At 38.6% G+C, this 18,577-nt stretch overlaps 1 protein-coding gene across 6 annotated transcripts in view; it reads right to left on the bottom strand.

Moving 5' to 3' along the window:
• Positions 1–1,556: 1,556 nt before the first annotated feature.
• Positions 1,557–18,577, bottom strand: part of CALD1 (caldesmon 1) — a 231,725-nt gene continuing 214,704 nt past the window's right edge. For all 6 annotated transcript variants that reach the window (XM_068972841.1, XM_068972840.1, XM_068972839.1 and 3 more), the window contains 6 exons: positions 15,847–15,890; positions 15,663–15,741; positions 13,378–13,515; positions 12,811–12,906; positions 6,600–6,680; positions 1,557–3,846 (listed from right to left, as the gene is read on the bottom strand). In XM_068972841.1, the coding sequence (XP_068828942.1) occupies positions 3,841–3,846; positions 6,600–6,680; positions 12,811–12,906; positions 13,378–13,515; positions 15,663–15,741; positions 15,847–15,890 (444 nt within the window). In that variant the 3' untranslated portion in view covers positions 1,557–3,840. The remainder of the gene's footprint in view (positions 3,847–6,599; positions 6,681–12,810; positions 12,907–13,377; positions 13,516–15,662; positions 15,742–15,846; positions 15,891–18,577) is intronic.

Here is an 18,577-nt window from a genome sequence, read left to right as displayed (position 1 = left end):
TCCCTGGAGAATTCCATGGATAGAAGAGCCTGGTGGGCTACACTCTATTGGGTCACAAAGAGTTGGACAAGACCAAAGCAACTTAGTAGGCATAAACACTTCATAATACTAAAATAATTCAATTCACTTGGAAAATGATTCCAGATTTCCGTATGCACCAAAATCATGAGCTTAAAATATGAAAGCAAAATTAACATATTTACAAGTAGAAATAGACAAATCCATAATAATAGAGGGAGATTTTCACATTCCTTATTCAGTCATAGCCTGAAGAAAGGAACAAAACATTAGTAAGGATATAGAATGTTTGGACAACATGATTAATAAGCTTGAACACAAATAGATACAGCACTCAAATCAGGACCTTATTAGGCCATCTCCTTACTCCTGTGGAAGAAGATATGTTTAGGGTCATGAGATCTTATCCATCTTTCTACTTGGAACACACATGCTAGCAAGAGCAGAAAAAACTCCCTAATACAGACCTGTTTCTACATCACACACAAGAATGTAACATCTTTGAGCTCAAACCCTGAATATGCACACTGTAGGACCAATTTTGACCCATCCCTAATCCTATCAGTTTGGTACTAGTACTACAGGCTGTATGCTTTTCATTGCTTAATTTTGTGATAGACTTTGATGATAACTATCTTCTTGTCTAAACTTAGGGCCCTTCTTATTAGAATGGAGATGTCAAAAGTACTAGATGTTTTTAAGTTACAGTAGTTTGTTAACTCTTTATCAGTCTTATGAGCAGGACTGAGGGGACTGTTCAGAGCCTCTGGACTCACAATTTAAAACCTTTATGAGGGGACTTCCCTGGTGGTGCAGTGGTTAAGAATCTACCTTCCAATCCTGGGGACACAGGTTCAGTCCCTGGTGGGGGAAACTAAGATCCCATATGCCATGGGGCGACTGAGCCCACGTGTGCTTGAGTCCGATGAGAGGCCTGAATGCCACAACTGCAGAAAGTTCACGCACAGCAGTGAAGACCCAGCACAGTCAAAATAATGCAAATAAATAAATAAAACCTTTGTAAGACGAGCCTCAGATTTCAAGTAGTGCTATTTAAATATATAAAACTTCTATGAAAAAATATCTTTGGATTTAAATATAATCACCAGTGCCTTGCAAATAGTATGTTATAGACAAATAGTATATATTAAATGGGTATTTCTACTATAAAAGACACTGCCTTTGAGAAAACAATACTGCTACCATAGAAGCAAGAGCAACGACTTGTGACAACGCGGGGAATGAGAAGGAGGAGGAAGGAACATTTGACAATTTTTTTTTTTAAGAAAAAGTTTTTAATCCCTCTTTTCAAACTTTCCATATATGTTTGATCAGTTGTCCCAATCAGAGCAATTCTTAATGTTCTGTTGAAAAACTGCTTGCAATAAGGAGTATCTGAAAATATGAAATGGCTTTCTTCCTTAAAAAATGAATCCAAGACTCAATCTGAAATACACATTTTGCTATGCCATCATCTTTATTACATCAGATAGAACTCTTGTAATCAATATAGTACATAAAACAAGTGAGGCAAAGACATTTGGAGGAATTCCATTTATTGTGGATGCATTTTCACAATATATATTTATTGCAGCGATCAATTATCAGTGAAAAATATTGTGTTTATAAAATTTTTAGGAATGGCAGATTCACAGAACATGCTAGTCACCTTGCAGGTTTATCTCTTAAAAAGACAACAAAGAGAATTGTAATCAAACAAGTAAACAAGGAATTTCTTTTTCAAAAAGTTAAATTCAAACCGAACAAAAATCTACCCTAAAAGTTATTCCATCCAAATACTGGAATAAAAGTCAGGATCAATTGATATATTCTCTTCTTAACTTTAGACTTTCTAGAAAAAATATATAACAGTGATCAGGAGAAGCTCTTATTCAAAAGTACAACAAAGAAACTTTATCTCGCCATAGGCCATAATTCAAACTTTGATCCATTTCACTCCAGTCGTGGGAGTCAGTGCAAACTCAGGCACTGCATGTGAATTCTAGTTCATCTTATCATAGACTCATGTCTACTCTGTCATGGGTGGGTGACATGTGCAATATTGCTGGCTTTACTTTCTTTGGCCCAGGTGTGCTAAAAGCTAGAGGAGTCAACAACTCTATTGATTTTCGAGGAAAAGAGCCTCTGGAAGGCGCTAGTCACTCCTCATGCCAGCCCTACCCCGGCAAGCTCCCCCAGGGAACATTGTGGATTAGAAAAGGGTCATTTGGGAGGCTCCCTCATTGTGGTAGGAATTGATACTAAGATAACTTTGGTAAGTCATGAGGTATAGGTTTATAGAACTACACTCTATGTATAGCTCTATGCTAGAACATATTGCCAAGACACTGGAGTACTCTTATTTATTGTGAAGAATAGATGCATGCATATGAGCTAAAAGAAGATCTGATATCCAGACTGTGTGTGTACAAATGAGTTGACAGACTCTTGGGGAAAAAGATAAAACTAATGAAAATTTCATATATGTTTTTGAAAGCTCAGCACATTATCAACTTATGGCAAGTACCAATGACTAAAAAAGGTAGAAAAGTTTAACTAAAAAGATGTTAAAGATGTAAGTAGGTCATGACTCCTAAATAGTGGCTTTTGCTTACTTTTCTGCTTCCAGAGATTAGTCAAAGTTGGTCTTAGTACGCTTATTTATGGAATTCCAAGCTGTACAGTTTTGTCACTAAGATTCTTGTCTTTAATTTTCAGAGAAGGAAGAGAACTCAGATAGCATTTTAGCCAATCTATTGTGAACTTGATTCTTAAGAGTGAAGTTCTGAGCAAGCTTTAAGTTTGGTAGATTTGGTACAATTCACACTGGACTTCAAGATTGCTTTTAATTATAAACTAAGTACTATGTTTTATAGAAAATGTCAATGCATTTTGACACTTTGAATCTCTCTTTCTTATAGGTTATCCAGCATTGGAAACATATCGATACCTATTCTGCCATGTTTCTATTGGCAAATATGAAATATTAATATAATACTGTGATTTTTAGTTTTTAAAAAGCAGTGATATTGGCTAGTTACAGGGACGTACTGCTAAATATAATAGCCTAGCACATAAAAAAGCTTTCTACCATTAGTGTGTTTGTGTACGTGTATGCACATACATACATGATCAGGGTCATCTAAAATGTGGTTTACTATCACTACCAAAGAAATCCACAAAGCAACCAACCTAAAGAAATCAGTACCACTGTCAGCTAACATCATAATCCAATTTAGATATTCATCGACATGAAAAAAGTAATACCTTAACCGTACATCTTTCCATTTTGAAGACAAACATTATTGCAGTATCTCAAATCTGAAGCGGGTTACTTTCACAAAGTGTTATAATTGCCTATAAGATAATTTCTTCCATGCTTTATTCTAAAGTGCAGAAATGACATGACTTGTTTTTTTGTTTTTTTTTTTAAACCACTAGGTTTCATTTTTCTGGATACTGCACATTCCTCAGGCAATTTCCATCTCGGATCTCCTTTTGTTGACCTTCAATGTGGCTGGTATCACTGTTCAGACACAGAGTTAGGATGATCAGTAGAAAAGTCTCTATTTCACAGCATGGGTTTCTTCAGAAACAGGCTCCTGTGCAAAGGCAGTACTTTTACCATGAACATCTCTAGACTGTGATTATTAAATATAGTGATAATATACATGGGTTTAATGGGATAATGAAAAACAAAACAAAAGGAAATGAACCCAATTTAGTAAATCAACATAAATATAAAACAGAGCAAATGAGCCCTCTTCAACTGAGCTGGTCCAGCATCTTGAGCGGCTACTTTGGGTTCTCTCTTGAACTGTCTCAAACCTGTTAAGAGAAGAAAGCTTTAAATAGGCAGGCCATGGTGTTTCAGCTAGACATTTTGTGTCAGAATAAAAAAAGGAATCATAATATGGCAGGAATAAACGTTCATGAAAGGGAGGATTATTGTTGGCATTTCATTCAAATATGCTCCTCTTCTTTCAGTCTATCCTTTCCTCTGTTGTTTTTTTTGCTTTCCTCTTTTTTTCTTCTTTATATTCCCTTTTTCATATCTTGATCTGGAGCCTTGCTCATGGCATTCAGGGTCAAAGAGGTTTGTTGTTGTTGTTTTTTTTAAACTCTACTATAAGGGCCAGGATTTTATGATATGCATCCCAAGATAGGCATGGCCAAATCAAGGCATGGCTCAGTCTAGGCCAAATCAAGGCATGATGGTAAAGTGGACTAGGCTTATCTTCAGTTCTCTCCGGTTTTTTCATTTCCTACACCCCTACCCTAGAAACTTGTCTGATCCATGGTCTTATTGTATACCATTTCTTTTCTTCTGCTAGCTGATAAAAATCTTTGCTGAGGTATTCACAAATGTTGAGTTGTTGTGAGTCTGCAATTTCAAATAGATAGTTTCATTTCAAAGGAATTACTGCATGACACTAGTGAGTTTGACGTTTCGGCCCAAAGGAGCTGTCTACTTTGCTACCTCATAAACTCAGCTCTGAGCCTGCTGGTTATGTTATTATTATTACTGTAGAAAGAGTTTCATGGCATAGATCAAAGAGGAGGGGCTGGCATGTGTGAAGTCTTACCCTTTATCACAATGTTGCACAATTTCAGGGAGTACCATTTGTGTTGTATTGTACGTGAGTGGTGCTGAGTCTGACCATCCCAGATCATATCTTTACTTTCTAGAACACTGGCTCAGAGGAATGCTGTCCAGAGGGGATCTATTAAACTTGTGATGATGGCCTATGGACAGCTGACATCTCCTACTCAGAAAGGAGACTATATAAACATTTGGACTGTCATTTATGAAAGATCTTTCCTAGAAGGGTCATAATGGCTTAGGCCAACAAAAGTTCTTCTTTTTTTTTTAAAAGAACAACTGAAAAATGACTCCTTTCCCTTCCACCAGGAGAAAATTGTATAAGAAACTCAGAATGTTATATTTTCTATTGAGTATGTAATTCTCACAAAAACGCCATCATGTATAATGGTTAAGAATGCAGGCTCAGATCTGACTGCCTGAGTTTAATCCAGGCTTTGCTCCTTGTTTGCTGTGTGACTTTTAGAAAGTTACTTAACTCTCTGTGCCTCATTTTCCTCAGATCTAAATGAGGCTAAGAATAATAATGGTGACTGAAAAATAAAATAAATAATGGTGATTGGAGGGTCAAATAAGATAAGGTAGGTTGAGAAGGCAGAACAGTGTCTTGTATATAGTGTATGTTCATTACATGTTAGCGATTTGTAACGGTGATAATTATTACTGATATTTTTAATATATTTAGTGATTATTTAGAAAGCTTATTTAAAAGTCATTTAAGTAGAAAGGCTCGGCCAGTGGATTTTATTACCAAAATGTAACAACTGAGAACTAATAGAGAAGGCGGAGTAACACACTCAGACTTAACAGCACCAGACTTAAGCACACAGAAGTAGGAAAGAGGAAGCAGTTCTCTCCCTTTTGTGAATTGCAGTGATTCTTCAGATGCTTTTGAGAGGTTCTTCAGTCCTAAGCTGCTTAAAAAGTGCGAGACAGCAAAAGAGACGCAGATGTACAGAACAGTCTTTCGGACTCTGTGGGAGAGGGAGGGGGCGGGATGATTTGGGAGAATGGCATTGAACCATGTATAGTATCATATAAGAAATGAATCACCAGTCTAGGTTCGATGCAGGATACAGGATGCTTGGGGCTGGTGCACTGGGATAACCCAGAGGGATGGTATGGGGAGGGAGGTGAGAGGGGGGTTCAGGAGTGGGAACTTATGTACACCTGTGGCGGATCCATGTTGATGTATGGCAAAACCAATACAGTATTGTAAAGTAAAAAAATAAAATAAAACTCAAGTAAGTAAAACTGAAAAAAAAAAAAAAAGTGCTTCTGTGTATGGAGTTCTACCCTGGCCATAAGCAGACTAGCCTAATTTTACTAACTGTCACTCCCTGATTTTTCTTTTTACAATTTTCCCTCTACCAAGAGAGAAGACTGGAATTATTACTTGAAATAAAATGCTACAACAAGAGGTCCTGTTTTTCGTTTGTGCATCACTTAGGTATTGTCCAGAGTCCCCTTTATGAAGAATGAGCAGAAGATGAAAAAAAAGACAAATCCAAACATCCTTAGCTACTAGTTTTCATAGGGTAGCAAATTTTGCTAACTTTTGAATGTTATTTTAATTTTTTGTCATATTAGCCTTGAGTCCTAGGCTGCTGGCAATGCGACCCCTTAGAATGGCTCCAGAAAGCAGCTTTCAAACTACCCTTCAGGGAGAGATGTTTCTTCCCTGGGCAATCTGAAAATTCTGATCTGCAAACCTGGACTTAGAATGTCTTAGAAAGAGTTTCATGGTATAGATCAACGCCCCTTTCACTACGGTGTTTCTAGAATGTCTGGGAACCATCTCACGGATCTGGACTATTTACCTTGTGTAACTGACAAACCTACCATGCTGAAGGCTTCATGACACTGCCCTTCACTGTACCATATGGATCAGTGCTCTTTCTCATTTGACCGTGGGACCTCACACTGCAGAATACAGTAGGAAATGAACCCATGAAAAACAAATCTCCCAGTAGATTACCTTAGTGGGGGAAGTGACCTTGTCCACAGATTGCTTTTCCCAGAGGTTCCTCTTGCCAGATACATCTCCTGGCCTCAAATCCTAATGAACAGAAAGCAGAAAAATTGATACGTGGCTCTTCGTTTTTTCTGGCCAGGTCTAAAGAAATCACAACATGGTTGTTTATTTGTGTAACACACTTTATCCGAGTGATGTGAAATGGTTTGAATCAAAAGGATTGCTAACCATTGTTTGACTTTCTATAGACCCTGACCTATGTTGTGACACGAGATTGGGCTCAAACTATCCAGCACTGAGGTCCCGTTATTCACTGAGGACTCACTGTTTATTGGCCTGTAAAATTGGAATATAAGCATATTTAAAATGAGATAGCTTATTTTTAACTTTCTATGTTCTTAGAAGTGAATAGCACATAGGTTTTAAATAATTTTTGGTATGAAAGTGAAAGTCGCTCAGTCGTGTCCGACTCCTTGCAACCTCATGGAGTCCATGGAATTCTCTGGGCCAGAATACTGGAGTGGGTAGCCTTTCCCTTCTCCAGGAGATCTTCCCAACCCAGAGATCGAACCCAGGTCTCCCACATTGCAGGTGGATTCTTTACCAGCTGAGCCACAAGAGAAGCCAAGAATTTTGGAATGGGTAGCCAATCCCTTCTCCAGGGGATCTTCCTGACCCAGGAATCAAACCAGGGTCTCCTGTATTGCAGGTGGATTCTTTATCTACTGAGCTATCAGGGAAGCCCAATTTGGGGGCATACTCCAATATAAAATAAAAAGTTTAAAAATTAAAAAATACCTATAATAAATAAATAATTTTCAGGGGGTAAAGCACTTCATCCCTTGAAATTAACTTTCTTTTTGGCCCCATGGCCCCCAGCCCTTAAGACTAATGCATATCAGCTGGACTTCCAGTGGCCAACCCTGCATCTCTTCGCCTGAGGACTTCCTCTGGCTACAGGTGCCCACTTAGCCCACCCAGGAGGCAACCTGGATGTTCAGAGTCATCCCTAAGAGCAGTCTTCAATCACTCATCCATGAGATTGGGTGCGAGAATATTTCTTAGACTTGCTCACGCCTCAGGTAGGGTAACTCAGAAGCATGTGTTTTGTGATGGCTTCTAGGCTTTTCCCAGTGGGGTTACGTTTAAAAGCTCACATAGTGAGTTGCTTAATAAACATTCTTAATTGGCTGTTTTCTTTTCCCGCCTCACTTCCTACAGTGTTTTCTTCAGGTCCCAAGAACACTACTTGCACAGGAACCACTATTTTAGGGCAGCCCAATCTAGGACATTTTTCTAATTGCACTTTCCTCAGACTAAAATAATTTTATGTTTTCTGAGAAGCAAGTGGTAATTCAGAAGTGTATCAGGAGAAGCCAGCCCCATGAAAGTAAACATTTACTACAAACTGTACCCATAAGAGGAACTGACAGGTTGATGACATATGCAAGAACCCGTGAAAATCCTGGGAAGAAAATACTAAAATATGATAACGGCCATATATCTTGGATTTTTTATTTACTACCTCATAATGAATTTGGCTTAGACAAGGATCCAAATTTCTGTTTCCATTTACTTCTCTTCTAACATTTGCTTATATTAGTCCTTGGCAAAGGCAGTTTCTGGAAAATAAATGTGTTTCACTGAAATAGTAATGTTTATTTTGGCAAACCCTTTTCTCATTAGAAGGCAAAGCTAACAGGAATTGCATTTACCCATGGACACCAGTCTAAGTGGACATATATTTTTTCATAGATAACTATTAAGATTGTAATGCTGAAGATGCACTGGTTAAATAGCATCATGTGAAGCAGTTCAGATTTGCTTTAATCTTATTATCAGTAAATTTCTGGATTTTCATTGTGATGTGGATTCCTGATATTCTGTTAGAGAGTTACACCTATTTAACTTGGAACCAGTAAGCAACAAATCAGGTTGTTTTTGAAGAATTCCACTGTATATTCCAATGTAGGCAGAAGCTGCCAAATTGTCTGGAAGACTGTTTAAAAAATTTGGAGACTATAATCAGGAACATGCTAATGGTAGCTCTGGAAAGTGGCTATTACTACTTTATTTATTTGATTTATATAAGACAAATACTTTTTTTTTTAATGTGAATACTCTTCTACTGAGGAAAATGAATTGTATCTCCCTTAAATCCTGCCTATGAATCTTTTGAGGTCACTTAAAGAGTTTAGAGAGTCCATTTAAAGAAAATATTAACATCCAAGTAGCAAACTGGCATTTTAAATCAAATGGGAAATATAAATGAAATTACCTGACCAGCCTACTACATTTTAGAGAAAGACCCACTCCAGAAGAACAGGGAAAAATGAAGGCAGGAGAGCAGACTTCCAGTCAACCAGAGATCAAAGAATGAAGAAGAGAATTCAGCTGAGAAGGACAAAGTTGTTTTTTTTTTTAAACAAAAAGAAAGATAAATTAGCATTTTAATTGCTGTATATAACATGTAGTTTAGACACAAAGAACAGATAAACCAGGTACAACAGACATATTCAGAATTTTACACAGTGACACTGAAGTCCTGTAAATTCTACCCACAAATAGCAATAGATGTCCCAGTAAAGAACCAGGTATAGATCAGTGTTTAAATAAGTTATTAATTTTCAGAAACCCCAAATAATATTGATTTGACAAGCTTCTGAATGTTTTTAATTACATGAAAATTAATTCATAGCTAGTAGCATAGGATGGTTTTTATCTTAGGTGAAGTTTAGAACTGAACACGAATCTCTTTTCCTTCTTCTTGAGGTTTCACTGGATGAACACTATTTTGGTGAGAAAATTTCTGTCTGATTTTTCCTTAATGGCCACGTGCCACACATCTGCAAACACAACCCTGGCTTTCCCCTCCACACACATATGCCAAGGAATAGAAACCAAGTGCTAAGAATAAATCGCTTATGGCCCCCAATTAGAAGGGTGGCTTTGGGAGCCTCCTCTCTACTGTTGTCCTTAGGTAATCTTCTGACATCCTGAGCTCAGCGTCAGCCTGACCAGAATCCCCAGGCTGTCAAACTCACATGTCTGTCATGAAGAGACAGGTTAGAAACTCAAAAGCTGGAAGTAGCTGGTGGAAGAAAATTTTAAATTTTGAAAAGAGGGAATCGACAAATTAAAGAGTGCATGCCTCCACACCTCAAAAATGTGTCTGAATTATAATTTTAAAAGGGAAAATAAAGCACGATGGCCTGGTCTACACAGATCTTAGCTGCAGGCCACCAGAGTGAAACCCCCTGGATAAGACCTAGACAACAGCCTTTCTTGACCTGACTTTCTAAGCTGCCTTCCTGGATTTAACCTTTTGTCTGATAAATTTCATGTACTCATATCTACAGGATCCTTCCAGCTCTTTCCGGTAGTTTGGACATTTTCATTTCCTTTCTGTTGGATCCTTATTGTCTGTGGTTCACAATCCTGCCTTGTTGAACTCCAAGTTATTTCTTTTCCTGAATGACATGTTGCTGGTCTAAGACTCCTGGAATGTGCACAAAGCTCAAAGTTGCTTATTAAGAATACTGAAGCTGGCCTTTTATCTATAACATCAACTACGTAGCATTATCTTTCGACCTGGCCTTTATCAAGGAAGCCACATTAGTCTACAAAATCCAATGGGACATGGGAAAAAAGAGATCATTCTGATGTATACCAATTGCCACATTCTTCTTTCCTTTTCTTCTCTAGATATTAGCATAGCAGTTGCCAACCTTTTTGGCATGAGGGACCAGTTTCAAGGAAGACAATTTTTGCATGGACCAGGGGTAGGGGAGAATGGTTTCAAGATGATTCAAGTGTGTTACATTTATTGTGCACTTTATTTTCATTATTATATTACATTGTGAAATATAATGAAATAATTAAACAATTCAGCAAAATGCAGAATCAGGCAGTAATGCAAGTGATAGAAAACAGCTGTAAATAAAGATGAAACTTCACTTGCTCTCCTGCCATTCACCTCCTGCTGTGTGTGACTCAGTTCCTAACAGGCCACAGACCACTACTGGTCTGTGGTCTGGGGGTTGGGGACCCCTGCCCTAGTAGACAGTCTAGCAAATTACTTATTAAATATTAGATAAAGCAGGCAATGATTTTGTAATTTCCCTGTAATGCCTGTTTGTCCTGCCATTTTTAGGAGGTCATCAGTAATTCCCAGAAAATATGGATTTTTGTGGAAATCTTGACTCAGCTATACCTATTGTAATACTAACTGAATTGAATCTTTTTAACCCTCCCATTAGGATGAAATAGATGACAGGCTTATCAGTTAAAGTGTTGATAAAAGAGTATGAGTCAGGTCCTTGACCAAATATATGAGTATAATCTGGAACTGAAATGAAACAAGATTGCAAATACATATAAAAAACTGATCACCTCCTTCAGCAATGTGCCATATTCATCCAAGAAGAAAGAATAAAAACATACACCTCTTTCTTCTTATGTTGCTATCATGAGAAGTCTTAAATGGGTCCACAAACTTGGTGAACTTGTATTATATGCAATGTTTTGGGGGAGAGGGTTCTTAGATTTCATTAGGTTTTCAAAGGGGTCCATAATTCAATAAGATTGATAAACACTGGTCTGGAATCATAAAACTTTATATAAACTGCCATTAAAAAATAATTTCCATTCTTTATATCACCTGGGGGTGCTGGGGAAACTTGAGGCACTAAAGATCACATACCTTGAGGGTATCATCCCTCGCTTTGTGTGTGCTAAGTCACTTCAGTCATGTCTGACTCTTTTTGACCCTGTGGACTGTAGCCTGACAGATTCCTGTCCATGGGATTTCCAGGCAAGAATACTGGAGTGGGTTGCTATGCCTTCTCCAGGGAATCTTCTTGACCCAGGGATTGAACGTGTGCCTCTTAAGTCTCCTACACTGGTAGGCGGGTTCTTCACCTCTAGGGCCACCCAGAAAGCCCTACTATCTCCTTTTATAGGCCTCCTTTCGTATATCTGAGGGCTTCCCTGATGGCCCAGAGGGCAAAGAATCTGCCAGCAATGCAGGAGCCACAGGAGATGTGGGTTCGATCCCTGAGCCAGGAATATCCTCTGGAGGAGGAAATGGCAACCTACTCCAGTATTTTTGCTGGAAAAATCCCACGGACAGAGTAGTCTCAGGGGGTACCGTCCACAGTCACAAAGAGTCTATATCTACTGGGAGCGGGAAAAAGATTTCTTTTCAATATATTATCTTCCCAGTTGTAAACCGGGGGTTCGCATTAGTTTTATATCTCTGTGAGGCCTTTAGTAAAGAATCTCAGGCTAAATATTAATTGATTATAAGGAACTATACCTAAGAAGGGTATGGAAATATTTCCATTTTTTCTTTTTTCAGTTGGAAAGGTGATAAACTCTAGTAACTTTGGAGATTAAACATGGAGCCAATGGGTGCAATTAAATGCTCAGTGGTGCAGAGACCTAGGGTTTGTGAAGCTTTTCTTCTTCCTCTGGAATGGGATGGTTGTGACATCAGAGTCTTTTGCTACCTTGGGCACCAACAAAGCTATAAAAGCCAACTGAACAGAGAATAAGGCTTTTGATTATAATGATAAATGCAAGGCAACTATCATATACATTCAATGAAAAGGCTAAGAGAATATTTTTAGTAAGAAAGCCATGCTTAATAAGAAGATTTTAAATTTCCAAAAATAACATTCATAACCAGTTTTTATAGTTTCTAGTCTTACTGTTGTTTTGTTTTTAATGGCTTTCCTTTGGAGGTGTTGACAAGGAAATTACAGCAATTATTTCAACAACTACCTAATCACTGTATTTTTGTGTTAAGTTACAGAAATTAGGCAAATTAGAAAATGTGAGTTCGATGGCCAGCGTAACACTGTAAGTCTAGGGGTGCTCTTGACAGAGAAACAGCCAAGATGATTTGACATTTTCAAATTCCTAGCTTAACTCATAGAACAGAAACTAAACACACAGACAGTTAACAGGGTAAATCTGAACTGCCTCAGCGTTGTGGGAGGAGAGGTGATGACAGTTCCGTTTTACCTTCTGGGCAATGACTGCTGCTCGGGACTGCTCTCTCTCATCTGAGCCCCTCCTTGTTTGTTACTCAGCAGTCGCAGCCAACAACAGGGGCCCTGTTTTTCCCAGACAAATACCCCAACAGCCTGTTTTCTTCTATTGCTGGAAGCTGAGCTATCAAAGACATTCAGAAAAACCTGGAGCTACTTACAGAAGGCTTGGGAGCAGGCGACTTGCTTCCCTCGGGCGTTTTGGTTAGCCATTCATTGATGCGGCTGGATACCCCCACTTTCAAGCCAGCGGTTTCCTGTAAAGGTCAAGCATCCAATGTTGAAGGGAAAAAAAAAAACCTACCTTCAAATTCAAAGCAACCTCAAAATACTATTCAGTATTATTTCATACAGCACCAATCAATTACCGATCGTTATATGGACGATTTTAAGGAAAATAAATCTTGAACTTGATACTGAAAGCATATGATATCTGGTTTTCTTCCTTCTGCACTTCATATCTCCCCTGCCAATCCCAAGGTTAGTGATGAACTCCGGGCATTGTATTTAGAGGCCTCTGGCCAGGGCATAGTATAGAACCTCAGGAACACACTCTTTCTGAGCCTGCTTTTGTGGTCATTGCAAAAGAATGTAAGAATTATACTTTCTTCACTGCTTTTGTAATTAACTATGTAATTCCTAAAAAAAAAAAAAAAAAAGAAAAGGAAAAAAAAAGGTGGAGGGGGGATTCCAACCTCCAGAATGAAAAGACAGCAACCCTTGCTCACCTTGTTTGGTGTGCCTGAAGCAGCGGGGGACGAGAACACGTTTCCTTTCTCCCACATGCTCTTGATGTTGCGGACACCTTCGGCAGGAACAGGAAGGTCCGAGGCTGCTGGCTTTGTAGGTTTTGCAGCTTTTGTCCCCTGAAGTATGTGAATTATTTTTAGGATTGGCGCTGATAAGTTTGTTCTCATAAAACTATAGCGAGCCTGTCCTCCTCAACATTATCACTCGACAAATTCATTGGGTAAACACCTTCACCAAAAATGACTCATAATTTCTATACATTTTGATAACATCTCTATTTCCAAATAAACCATTATATCTACTTCAGAGGATCTTTTCAAATTGAAATATGCTTTTCATTAGCATCTCCCCGCCCCCCCACTTATTGTTATAGTGATATGCTACTTCATTTCTTCAACAGACACTTCTTGAGTGCCTGCTATGTGCAAGGCACTATCCTAGGCTCTGGGGACATGGTGGCACTCAAGATAGTCTGCTCTGTAAGCCCCACTGGACTGACATTAATAGGACAGATGGTAACTAGTTATTCAGTATTATTTCATGTTGCAATAAGTGCTATGAAAGATGAGTGTGGAGCTGAAAGCATGCCAAGAGACCACACAACAGGGCAGTGGTACTTAGTTTAGGGGGCTTCCCAGGTGGCTCAAGTGGTAAAGAATCCACCTGCACTGCAGGAGATGCAGGAGACATGGGTTTGATCCCAGGGTTGGTAAGATTCCCTGAAGGAGGGCACAGCAACCCACTCCTGTATTCTTGCCAGAAAAATCCCATGAACAGGGGAGTCTGGCAGGCTACAGTCCAAAGGGTTGGAAAGAGTCAGACAAGACCGTGCAACTGAGCACGCACTTTGTCAAGGGGGGCAAAAGTAGTCCACTTTGAGGACGAGACATTTAAACCCAGATCTGATGGAAGACTTCAAAGAGGTTGGTGAAGGAAAGCACAAACACCGTTTCATGCAGAGCTAACAGTACATGCCAAGGACCAAAGATAGGGATATGCCAAAACATCGAGAAAGACTGAGAGACCACTGCATGGAGAATATACTAGAAGAAGGAATGAACAGGTGTAAAAAAGAAATATGTGCATCCAAGATACTTTTCCAGCAGTAGTGATGCACATACCCTGAGTCATGCGGTTTCTCTCCTGGTCCTGCTTTGGGGCCTGTGGCTGTATCATCAAGGTGGGCAGCCAGGGTGAGTGGCCCCACCGCTGGACTACGTAAAGGCTGAAGCCATAGTCTTGGCTTCATTAACCCTGTTAGAGTTATGACCAATTCAACCACAGAAGAAAGCTATTTGCAACTTGTCTTATTTGTCTTATATTTTAGTGGCCATTTCATCTTCTGAAAATCTCCTTGTGAATGTTAGGACTTGATTATTCACTTGATAAACCATCCAGAACTCTTTCTTATTCCCTCTCATCATTTGTTACAAACTATTTGATAGGCAACTCCACTCTGCAGTACAAAGGACAGGATCTAATCAAATCAAACTGATCCAGTTACATCATAGCAGACCACTAAAACTATAGTCTACACAAAGGAGGAAAAAAAAATCAGTATTGCATCTTGATCAATGGCACCCTACCCTCTTAGTGCTTTGGTACTTGGAAATATACACTATTTCCAAATAGAGTAGAACTCCTAGGTTAACTGGGGTCGGGGGAGGAGAGGAAGAAAGTTGGATTAGACAGAGGCATAAAACTATGATCCTTCAAATATAAAACAATCAATTTCAAATTGACTATTAAATTCCAGCTGGCTATCATCTTTATATTAATTTATACTATCAATTTATTTGATAATAAAAGTTCTTATAGACAAAGAAGGACTAATCATGGTTGTAAAGGACCTGTTTATATATGGGAACACCTTTTCTAAGGAATTAAGAATATTGAAGATATACTTGTGAACATATAAATAATACAGTTAAGTAACAAACTCATTTATTAAAAAAATTACACCTTCACTAAAGAATACTCAGGTGGAAAGTAGTAAATAACAATTTATTTAAAACTTTTCTATAATTTATCTTTACTATTGCTTTCTCTATAACTAGTTCAAAATAATAAAGCATCATTAACATTCCAACACTACTGGACTTGATTATTGTCCTAAGTGTTTCTATGATGGTTTCTACAGTCAGAGTCGATTTCTGTTTGAGCATAACACAGAGGCTACAGTCTGTGGGTTCTCAACGAGTCAGACACGACTGAGTGACCAACACTTTCACTTCAGTTTTCTAACATCGAGGACATCTCTCACCTCAATTGCACTGGTGTATTGCTCCAGTCTACTGTCAATCTTGGAGACTACTGCTGCTTGATGAGTTGATTTGACACCACTGTTAAGTAAATAAACACACACAGACATGCATAGAAATACGAGAGAATTTTTCCATTACATATAATGGTTGATGATTCTCAATCCAACAATCAACCAGATTTACCTTTTCTGCACAGACTTATTCAAAAATTCTGCTCGCTCTTCTATCTAGGAATAGGAAAAAAAACAAAACCAGTTAATATTTTCAGCTTATAAAGAGGGTTTCTCAGTCCATACTATTATTTTCCCTGAACCTGGGGAATAAAAGCACCAAAGAGTGCCAAAGAGTAAGAGGGTGCTGTGCACAGCACCTCTGCTAGGGAGGAAAATGACATATTAGGTATTTCATAATGAGGTTTGTGAGACTGGGAGATGAAGGTAGGACTGGCAGAAGAAATATGAAGAGAAATACGAAGTTCTGGAAACAAAGACTAGATAGAATGGAATAAAAATGCCTCTGAAATAACACAAAACAATCACATTTCAAGACTAACTTTTTTTGTTTTTGCTTTCTGACATACTTTAATTTTTTTTCATTTTCTATTGAGGTATAAATGATATAACATTAGTTTTAGGTATACAACATAATGATTTGATATTTGTATATATAAGAATGATAACCAGGAACTGTGATTTATTCACTTACTGCTTAGCCTGGTTTCCTAATTTTGATAGCTATTACTGAACTTAATTTGCCCTGAATGTAGAAGACTGACATGGGGCTGAGTGAAACTGGGGCTGAGTGAAACTGGGGCACAGCTCACCAGGAATGGCTGAGGCTTCTCAAGAAAACTCTAGGAGTCCAGGTGGGAAATAAGGAAATAAGCCTAGAGAAACTGCTATGAGCATACTGATGGATAGTTTAGTATATTTTTAATACATTTTTTTCTAAAGCTAGAAATTTTTGCTACAACTAAAGCTGCTAAATCAAGTATTGTATTTTACTAAAACTGCATCACTCAAATCCAAATGTTCTTCATAAGCCAGCAAATATTTGTTGACTCCTCATGATACCCAACTCCAGGCTAGAAATAGCCTTTGCCATGCATCCTCTGTCATCAGCAAATAGTAACACCTTCGCAATACGACAGCATGTGCAAAGCACACAGGTCCATTTTCTGTCCTGTTCAGGAATCTACTAGATTATAGTTACTGTAGACTGGTGCATATCAACAACCTCAAATAAGCAGATGATATGACTCTAACGGCAGAAAGCAAACAGGAACTAAAGGCCTCTTGATGAGGTTGAAAAAGGAGAGTGAAAAAGCTGGCTTAAAACTCAATGTTCAAAAAACTAAGATCAAGGCATCTGGTCCCATCACTTCGTGGCAAATAGATGGGGAAAATGTAGAAATAGTGACAGATTTTATTTTCTTGGGCTCCAAAATCACTGCGGATGGTGACTACAGCCATGAAATTAAAAGACGCTTGCTCCTTGAAAGGAAAGCTATGACAAACCTAGACAGTATATGAAAAAGCAAAGACATCACTTTGCTTACAAAGGTCCATATAGTCAAAGCTATGATGTTGAAGCTGAAACTCCAATACTTTGGCTACCTGATGTGAAGATCTGACTCATTTGAAAAGACCCTGATGTTGGGAAAGATTGAGGGCAGGAGGAGAAGGGGACGACAAGGATGAGATGGTTGGATGGCATCACCAACTCAATGGACATGAGTTTGGGTGAACTCCGGGAGTTGGTGGTGGACAGGGAGGCCTGGCGTGCTGCAGTTTAAGGGGTTACAAAGAGTCGGACATGACTGAGCAACTGAACTGAACTGAACTGATGGTTTTTCCGGTAGTTATATAGAGATGTGAGCATTGGCCAAGCTGAGTGCCAAAGAATTCATGTGTTCAAATTGTGGTGCTGGAGAAGACTCTTGAGAGTCTTTTGGACAGCAAAAAGGTCAAACCACTCAATCCTAAAGGAAATCAACCCTGAATATTCATTGGAAGGACTGCTGAAGCTGAAGCTCCAATACTGTCTACTTGATGCAAAGAGCTGACTCATTGGAAAAGACCTTGATGGTGGGAAAGATTGAGGGCAGGAGGAGAAGAGGCGACAGAGGATGTGATGCTTGGATAGTATCACCAATTCAATGGACACGAGTTTGAGCAAACTCCGGGAGATAAAGGACAGGGAAGCCTGGCGTGCTGCAGTCCACGGGGTCACAAAGAATTGGACATGACTTAGCAACTGAACAACAACAAGAATAGGTCAGCAGCTGACCTTCCCCTACAATCTTCAAAATGTCAATGGCTTTTTCTAGACTATTGGCCTAGGACTCACAGATTATTAATAAATAACCTTAAGCTTTTTGGAAAACATGCTTCACTCCTAATATCAGTTGAACAATACATTTATAGATGCTAGTGAGGGCACTTTATCCTTTCCAATGATTTCTTACAAAGATAAAGTCAAACTCATTCAAATGAAACTTTATGCAAAAATGTGCTATAGGTATCCCCAAGTTTATGAAGTGAAAAGGGTTTCAAACCCTTATTTTTCTGCTTTTAACATGAACTTAGAAGTGCATTTCTGGAGGAAAAGTTCCCAGCTAAACTTTTTCTGAATGAGATAAAATACATTAGAACCACACAATGTACTGGCACTTGTAATATTATTCACTCATCTATCCATCCAATCTTTATCCCTGCCAACCTGTCTGTCACACAACCAACAAACCAATAATTATATGTGAGTACTGCTTACTCCTTGGAAGGAAAGTTATGACCAACCTAGATAGCATATTCAAAAGCAGAGACATTATTTTGCCAACAAAGGTCTGTCTAGTCAAGGCTATGGTTTTTCCAGTGGTCATGTATGGATGTGAAAGTTGGGCTGTGAAGAAAGC

This window comes from Capricornis sumatraensis, chromosome 5, assembly GCF_032405125.1.
Source record: "Capricornis sumatraensis isolate serow.1 chromosome 5, serow.2, whole genome shotgun sequence".
NCBI classification, from domain to species: domain Eukaryota; kingdom Metazoa; phylum Chordata; class Mammalia; order Artiodactyla; family Bovidae; genus Capricornis; species Capricornis sumatraensis.
This window is presented reverse-complemented; position numbering and strand designations above follow the sequence as displayed.